This window comes from Camelina sativa, chromosome 4 (assembly GCF_000633955.1).
Source record: "Camelina sativa cultivar DH55 chromosome 4, Cs, whole genome shotgun sequence".
NCBI classification, from domain to species: Eukaryota; Viridiplantae; Streptophyta; class Magnoliopsida; order Brassicales; family Brassicaceae; genus Camelina; species Camelina sativa.
In genome coordinates, this window is record NC_025688.1 from 7,505,926 (window position 1) to 7,515,058 (window position 9,133).

Genomic DNA, 9,133 nt, shown 5'->3' on the forward strand with positions numbered 1-9,133 from the left:
CGGTTTTTTTCTTAGACCTCTACATGATATTAGGCTACAATGAATATATCTCACAAACTTGAGTAAGGTTGATTCTTCATTTAAGATTTTTTTAGGAGTTACATGTTTCAATGATTGACCTTTAGTCCCAAATTTTAGTGAAGTTTTGAGATTTTTCATCGCTAATAGTAATTAATACTTGTCGCTCAGCTAACTACTATTCTTTTTAGTATACGATAAACAAAATATGTAAATTAAACAAGTTAATGGCTTGTGTCTAGTCCAAAGTTTAAATTCCCACATATCCACAACATAATTTATAACACATTTAAATTTGATATGCTATTTTTGAAAAAAATAACACATAAACCCATCCAAAATACCGTAAAAAAACAAAATATTTTAGTTAATAAATCATTAAAATAGAATAATGGCAGATAACGGTTTTCGGTTAAAAAAATAATAAAGAAGAATCAATTCATACTAATTTTTTTTGTTACCATTTAATAATACACTACAAGAAAACATTAGATTTTTTTATATCAGATTTTGAGATAAATGGAAGAAAATACAAGATTTTTATTAATTTTCTACGAAAAATATTGGGGAAAATCGCCCGTAGAAGATCATAAATGGAGAAAATTTTGAAGGATATTACCAAAAAATTTCGAAGGTATATTGTAAGGAACGGTGAAAGGCAATACTGACCATTTTTCTTCGGTATTTTCGTAGGAAAACATTTCCTTCCAGTTTCTTTTTAAATATTTTCTGCGTTTTTCCTTCGAAAAGTTCCTTCTCATTTCCTTCAAAATTTTCTCTTCATTCTATTTTCCTTTAAAAAAATCAAAACTCCATTTTCTTCACCTGTAAATGTTAGTAGGAGACAAGTCTGATTTATTTTTCAATTTTTCATAATCATTTGTAGATGAGTTTCAATTAATTTTGCAGTTTTAAAATTTCTAGATTAAATTACCCATGTATACATGCATTGATAAAATCCAAAAGTTTTACCGATGTGTTTCGTCATCGTCCTCGACCTCGACGCTCGTGGTTACTGTGTGGTTAAGTAGTTGTAGGTCAGGAAACTTACCTAAAAGGAGCTTGCTACATTCCATGAGCTGTTTGATCTGAGCGTCTTTTTCGAGTTCACGTGTCTTCAAAGTTTGAATTTTTTCTCGTAACTTAGGAATCTGGCGTGGTCAAGTTGAAGACGAGTCCTCATCGAAAAGGTTATTGAAGCCATAACATCTTCCTCGTACCTTTGGAATAACCTGCGAACAACTAAGGCATAAATCATTGGATAGAGATTGTTAGAAGCATAACATAATTGATAATCTTAGAGTTCATAGGTTTTTTGTGTAAGATTTACTTACTGATAGTTGGTTCAGGGGGTGCAGGGGGCTCAATTACCCGGTGTTATGTGGATGGCTCTTGGAAAGTAGGTGATAAGTTCTCTAGCTCAGAATGGTACTGCTTGGCTTTGGATGGTGGTCCACCTACTATGGGAGCTGTGAACCTACGACGAAGTTTATCTCATTTACATACAGAAGTTGAAGGTTTAGTTTGGGTGATGAAGTGTATGATTGGTCCTGACCATAGAGATGTTGTTTTTCTCACTGGCTGCTCAGACCTGGTAAAGATAGTGTTTTCTCTTTCCGACAACCCGACATTTTCAGTTTATTTGTATGAGATCAAGTGCGACATGGAGGAGTTCTCTATGTTTTCTCTTTCTCTTATTTCTCGTGGTGCTAATGTTGCGGATTTCTTAGCACAAAATATTCATACTAAACCGCACTATGTTACTCTTGTAAACAATTTTCCTCTGAATTGACTCTTTTTGAACTAATCTATTAAATCTGCTAACAAATAAAAACAATTAAACGTACTTATCATCCGACTATCGTGCCTACAAATTTACAAAGTTACATTTTTTTTCGGTCAAACCAGTACTTTGATTTCATTCAAATAAAGCCTCTAGGGAAAAGTTGCTTCAAGCATAAAAAGGGTTACAAGGGTTACAATAAGCTTTGTAAAGCATATCTTAGTAAAGGATGGATATGCCATAAAAGATCGGAGACTGAAGAAAACAAGCAACCTCATGGTGTGTCAAAGACACTTCCGCAAACAAGTCGGGGAGATTTGGGGGTAGTCACGATCAAAGATGATTCATGTGACGTTGAGAAACTGTCATATACCTCATGGTTTGCCGGGACAAAGCGCGGTATCCCAACATCAGATACAAACTTACTTAGGTATGCAAGTTTTTACATAAACTTAGGTATTCATTCCATTCTAAAAAAAATAAAAATCTCCAAAAAAAAAAAAATATATATAGAAAGATAAAAAAACCTAAAAATCTTCGTCACTATAACATTACTTAAGATTACTAATTAACTAATGGTTAGACACTTCCGCAAAAGATCGGAGACTGAAGAAAACAAGCAACCTCATGGTGTGTCAAAGACACTTCCGCAAACAAGTCGGGGAGATTTGGGGGTAGTCACGATCAAAGATGATTCATGTGACGTTGAGAAACTGTCATATACCTCATGGTTTGCCGGGACAAAGCGCGGTATCCCAACATCAGATACAAACTTACTTAGGTATGCAAGTTTTTACATAAACTTAGGTATTCATTCCATTCTAAAAAAAATAAAAATCTCCAAAAAAAAATATATATATATAGAAAGATAAAAAAACCTAAAAATCTTCGTCACTATAACATTACTTAAGGTTACTAATTAACTAATGGTTAGACACTTCCGCAAAAGATCGGAGACTGAAGAAAACAAGCAACCTTATGGTGTGTCAAAGACACTTCCGCAAACAAATCGGAGAGATTTGGGGGTAGTCACGATCAAAGATGATTCATGTGACGTTGAGAAACTGTCATATACCTCATGGTTTGCCGGGACAAAGCGCGATATCCCAACATCATATACAAACTTACTTAGGTATGCAAGTTTTTACATAATTCATTCCATTCTAAAAAAAATTAAAAATCTCCAAAAAATATATATATATATATAGGAAGATAAAAAAACCTAAAAATTTTCGTCACTATAACATTACTTAAGGTTACTAATTAACTAATGGTTAGACATTTTTAATGTATATAGAGATATATTGATGTTGGAACATGAAGTGGTCCAAATGAATTGAAAAGTTGTCAAATTCCAGTTGCCAAAAAATAAATAAATCAAAAGAGGCTCCCAAATTGGTCAAAACTCAAAACATAGTTTGAGATTAAGACAATAAAAAAACCAACAAAAATGTCTGGGAGATTATGTCAAAGAGACAGCGGGATCACGACGGCAATTGTGGCGGTGGTTGTCTCTGACGTCGGAATGAATACTTTGTTTTAAGCAGCAAGTTCAAAGGGAATGGGCTCTTATGTCTTCTTAGTCTACTCATATGGAATTGGAGCTCTTCTTTTTCTTCTTCCTTCTCCTTTCATCACCCACAGGTCTCTCTCTATCTTGATTCTTCATCTTCAGTCTCCAACTCCAAAATCTTGAAATTAAAAACCCCAGGTTAAGATCTCTTCCACCGTTAAAGTTCTCAGTTCTTTGTAAAATGGGACTTCTTGGATTACTTGGGTAAGTTCTTGGTCTCTCTGTTTCAATCTTTAATCTTCGATCAAGATTTGGGTTTATTTAATTTACTAATCAGATATGATGACGATGATGTTACTGTTCATATGTGTGTATCTGATGTTGGGATACACAGGAATCAAATATAGTTCTCCTACTTTAGCATCAACAATGAGTAATCTCACTCCTGCTTTCACTTTCATCTTCGCTATTCTCTTCGGGTACTTTCTCTTCTATGCAAACTCCTAATAAGACCAAATTTGATTTGATTTGTGAGATCTTATCTGTTTATCTAATCTTGTAAACCGAATTTGAATTTTGGTTTGGTTTATCGAGATTTCTTGTCGGATTTTTGGTTAGGTGTTTTGGTTTAGAATTCAATACCATTCTGTTATTCTGTTGGGTTTAGATATATTTTATTTTTGTTTTTGTTTTTGTTTTTGTTTTGAGTTGGTTTCGTATATTTCTAGTGTAAAACCAAAATTTTGAAGTCGTATTATATTTTGGTGTTTATATTTGTAAGAATGGAGAAGGTATCCATGAGAAAAAATAGCAGTGTAGCCAAAGTAGTTGGCACTATAGTTTCGATAGTGGGTGCACTTGTGGCCACTCTATACCATGTCATGGTCCCATCATCTTCACCGCATCTCAACCATCCATTTACCTTCCTCAGCCTCTTATGGCGTCTCCATCATCACCGTCGAATACTAATTGAGTCATCGATGGAGGACTTTTAGCACTTGAGTACACTCTCATTGTGGTCTCTTATACTATTCAGGTATACTTTGGTTATATCTATTTGTTTGTATGACAGTCAAAACTTAAGCTAATGTTTTAATATCTCTTAACATATTTGGTGGTAGTAGACGCATATAATGAGGGAGTATCCATCAGAATTTGCTTTGGCACTTTCACACAATGTATGCATTTCAGTGTCTTGTGCATTTGTTAGTTTATTCGCCAAAAAGAACAATCCAAGCGCATGGATTATGAGATCAAAAATTATGTTGATATGCATCGTTGCAACGGTATGAAAAGTCTCTATAGTTTTAAATAATTCCAAGATCATCTTATTAAGTTTAGATTTGTGTAAATGTTATATCAGGGGATGGTAAATTCGACTGGCTATGTTGTTGAGTCATGGACAGTGCGACATAAGGGGCCAATGTTCCTAGCAATGTTCAGGCCATTAGCTATATTAACCGCGGTGGTACTAGGAGCGATATTTCTAGGCGATTCTCTATCTCGGAAGGTGAAAAAGAAGTGTTAACTGTATAATGTGAAACTTAATAATATTGATGGAGAGATTACAACTATATATAGTGAGATACTAGGGGGGTAACTAGGGATTACTAATGTACATAAATACCCTTTTACATATATTATACATTCTCTACACACCCTCTCAAGATGTAGGGATCTTGGTTACTCCAATCTTGGAATATTGATAACAGGGGTTTTCACCCAGGGTATCAATTCCCTATGTAGTTATAGTACAAAGGATTATCAATCCAAATGGTAGTTATGCTAGCAGATATGATGCAATTAGAAGCAAGCAAGTCAAGCCAAACAATAAATGATTTTGTCTAACAATCCTAAAATAATAAAAGAAAAGAATATAAACAAGGAACCACACGACCTAAGCACTCGATGCAAGCATTCGAGTACAGGATCGGGTGGGGTGATCGAGTAAACAAAGAAGGTATGAACAACTCGAGGGGTTACTCGAAGCAGGTGATCGTGTACCTGTTCGGGTAAGGGATCGAGTGATGAATAAAAATGCAAACAATTAAAATACGAAAGCTTCTAAGGATGGGGTAATCGACTCCTAAGTGTTCCTGACCAATATAGATGTCTTACATGCCTCAATCAAATATTCCCTAGACAATGAATCTCTAAAATCTTGTTAAAACACTCTCGTGATAGAAACAATCAACCTTGATCACTCCCCTACCCAACTCTCGTTGGAGAAACATGACCAATCAGGCTATATGAACCGATTCATTATTGTCAATAAACCCCTTACTCATCTAATCTCTTAGGCTAAGTGAGTAAATCTCTAGCATTGGTTGATTCAAGCATTTCTTCTACACCTCTTGGTGGTAAAACACCATCTAATCTCACCCTCTCGGTTTGTTAACAGCATTAAGAACACCAATCTAGAAGGGAATTTATAAAATATAAACAATCAAACTAAGACATCCTAACTGATCAAGAACACAAAATCATCTATCCCATCCCTATAAACTTTACTACACTACTCGGAAATCATTGCAAAAGACATAGAAACAAAGATAAACGAAAATTGCATTGTATTGTAAGATAGAGTAGAGAAAATAGAGTACAAAGTAGAAATCTAAAGAAATAACAAAAAGATAAAAATAAATCCTAACAAAAGTGGAAAAGAGTTTTGAGTGGCTCAGTTCTCTCACAGAAGCTCTCGCTCTCTGGTTTGAGGGTCTGCAGCGTGCTAGGGCGAGAGGAAGAAGAGGGAGGTTTATATATGGAAACCCATTAACCCTAGCTTCCCAGTCCTGCCCGAGGGTCTGCTCGATGGGGTGCACGAGGATGTGCTCGGGTTACTCTTCGGGTAGGTCTTCGGGTTGTTTTTCCTTCTCTCGGATCCTTCTCGATCGTGTTGGGGTTCGAACTGTTCTTCCAGCTCAATGGCTCCTTCGGGTACACGTTCGGATTTGTTCTTGTTTTTCCCCATTTTAGGCTCTAAAGCATCTGTTTTCATCCAAAGTATGCAAATGCAAGAATACAACACCCTAAATGGCCTAAATGCGAATTCCTACAGTTAATGACCTAAAAATGCTAAGGTAAGGGTATAAACAATGCAGAATATGGACAAAAAAGGATACTTAAAACATGTAATTAGAGAGTTATCAAATATGCTTGGAGGAACTGTGCTCTCTGTAGTGGTTTTGTCAAGGCATCCACAAGTTGATCCTTTGTGGAAACATGAGAAACCTTTAGGGTACCAGTCTGGACCTGACCATAGACGAAATGGTAGTCTAAGGCAATGTGCTTCATTCTAGAATGAAACACTAGATTTGCACTCAAGTAGGTGGCTCCTACATTGCCACAATAGATAATCAGAGCTATAGGAATGTGAATACACAATTCATTGAGAAGATTACATATCGATCGAATTTCTGTAGAGGCATTAGCAATGGCTCTATACTCCGCTTCGATGGAGGACCGACCCCTTATTGTTTCTTGGAAGAACAAGAGACCACTTGTTTGCCTAGATAGATGACATAGGTGTAACATCCGCAAACCGGAAACCCGGTTTGGGAGGTGCATCGGTCGATGCATAGGGTGTGTCGATCGATGCATGGTCGGTTTTGAGCGGACAAGCTTAAGTTTAACGCTGCGTTTTGGGGTCAGGGAAAAACACTTGAGTTGAGTTTTGCCATTTTTGAGAGAAAAGAAAAGAGAAAAAAATTTCTTGAGTGTTCTTGAGGATTTTGGGAGATTTGAGGCTGTTCCTGTAGAGATCTGTAGCTGGGGTCCTTGTAGGAGCTTCCTAGGAGCATTGTGTTGCTTGTTTGAGGTTCAGAATCTTCTCGGCAAAGGTAAGTGCATGACCATGGCTTATATAAGCTCTAGATTTCTCTGATCTGCTTGTTTATTTGTTGTTTGGCATGTTAGAATGTTATTTTCGGGCTTTGTGAAGCTTTCTTGTGCCTTGGGATCGAGTTTCGTTGGTGTAGGAACGGAGATCCGGCGAGAAGCTTCGAGGAAAAACGATGCTCGGCATGTGCGTCGTTCGATGCACTGCAAGGACGGCGCATTTTGACCTAAGAGCATCGGTCGATGCCATGTGGAAGCGTCGGTCGATGCAACTAGGGATTTTGTGCAATGTCGAGTATGTGTCAGTCGATGCAGTGTGAGTGTCGGTTGATGCAAGTGAACCTTGCATTGGTCGATGCAAGTGAACCTTGCATTGGTCGATGCAAGTGAACCTTGAATTGGTCGATGCAAGCTTGTGGCGGTCGATGCGTACCCAGTTGGTGTCGGTCGATGCATGGGTTGGTGTCGTTCGATGCAGATGTTTGGTTTGTTGTTTGGTTATTGCTTGTTGGTTAATGGTTAGAGTTGTCTCTATTGCTTATGTGTATAGCCCAGTAGATGGGAGGATTGCCTTATTGAGTGTTTATAAAAATACTCATGCATCTCAATTTGTGTTTGCGGTGTAGGTAATGGCAAAGTGTGATCGTAGAATCAAGGAAATGAAGAGGAGAATGTACTAGAGGCTCGGTTGTTTGCTCTGTCTCTTTGTTAGGATGCTAGAGTGGAACTTAGTGGTCTAGGACGATTGTTAGGATTGCTGGATTATGATTGGTTTATGTTCTGGATTGCTATTGGATTTGTATTATGTTATTTTCTTTAATGGCTATAGGTTATTGGATTTGTTATTGTTATCTGCTGTTATCAATTGGGGTAGGTCGCTAGTGAGTATGGGATCACTAGTTATTAGGATTTAACAAAAAAAAAACGGGTCGGCTTGTTTCAGTTTGGTATCGGAGCCCATACGATTCTAGGAGCGGGTTCGCTGTGTGTTTTGTGTTGTAGATGTTGGATTGAATGCCTGGGTGTGGCATGGGGTCCTAGAACATCCTCTTCGAGCCTATTTTGTGATTCCACGGTGAGTTGTGTTCTTTGTGTAGTGAGGGTCTTTTTGTTTGCTTAGCCTTCTGTTCTTGGTGATACAGATTGTTAGAGGTGTGGAAACTGCTGGTCGCGGGCGTGGTCGTGGTCGTGGTCGTGGGCATGGCCATGGGCAGGGACAGGTTCCCGAGGTCAGTGAGAGTGTGACCGAGAGCATGGCCAATGACGAGGTGGCAGAGTCACAGGTTCATCCTAGTGTGTATGGGGATTTAGCTGGTGGTGGTATCGGCAGGACGGATGGGCCCGGTGTCGGCTACCGGGTTACCCCAGGAGTGGGGGTTGCAGCGGAGGGTGTTCCAGGTAGTGAGGATGCCTTGGCGGGCTTGCTAGGTTAGGTGTTGGTGCGGCTTCCAGTAGTGGTGCCGCCAGTGGATTGTGGGCAGGTCCCAGTTGTGCCGCTAGTGGATGGTGGGCAGGTTCCAGTAATGCCGCCAGTGGTTGGTGAGCAGGGGCTAGGGGTGCAGCCTGTAGCTGGGGTGCAGGCGGATGTGCAGCCGGGGGCTGAGGTAGTGGATGCTCAGTATGTTTTGATTCTGGTGCAGCTACGACATGTGGGTGCGGGATTTTTCCCAGGAGGCACAGATCCGAGTGTAGGGGATGAGTGGAGAGAGCGGATGGAGGATATTTTCCAGTCACTCCGGTGTCCTGACAACTATCGGGTAGACTTGGCAGCGCACTACCTTTCGGGGGATGCGAGAGTATGGTGGAGGTCGGTGACGGCACGAAGAGTGCAGCATGAGAGGACTTGGATGGACTTTGTGGGAGAGTTTAACGCCAAGTATTTTCCGCAGGAGTCACTTTATCGTATGGAGGCGCAGTCCTTGGGGTTGACTCAGGGTAACCGTACAATGAGGGAGCTAGACGCAGAGTTTATTCGGCTTGTG

At 39.0% G+C, this 9,133-nt stretch overlaps 1 protein-coding gene across 1 annotated transcript; it reads left to right on the forward strand.

Annotated features, from left to right (window-relative positions):
* LOC104780054 (WAT1-related protein At5g40210) lies at positions 3,149-4,968 on the forward strand. Its single transcript, XM_010504511.2, is given in 6 exon segments — positions 3,149-3,578; positions 3,680-3,793; positions 4,096-4,294; positions 4,297-4,350; positions 4,439-4,600; positions 4,678-4,968. Coding segments are annotated over 6 exon segments (717 nt in total). The 5' UTR covers positions 3,149-3,555; the 3' UTR covers positions 4,843-4,968.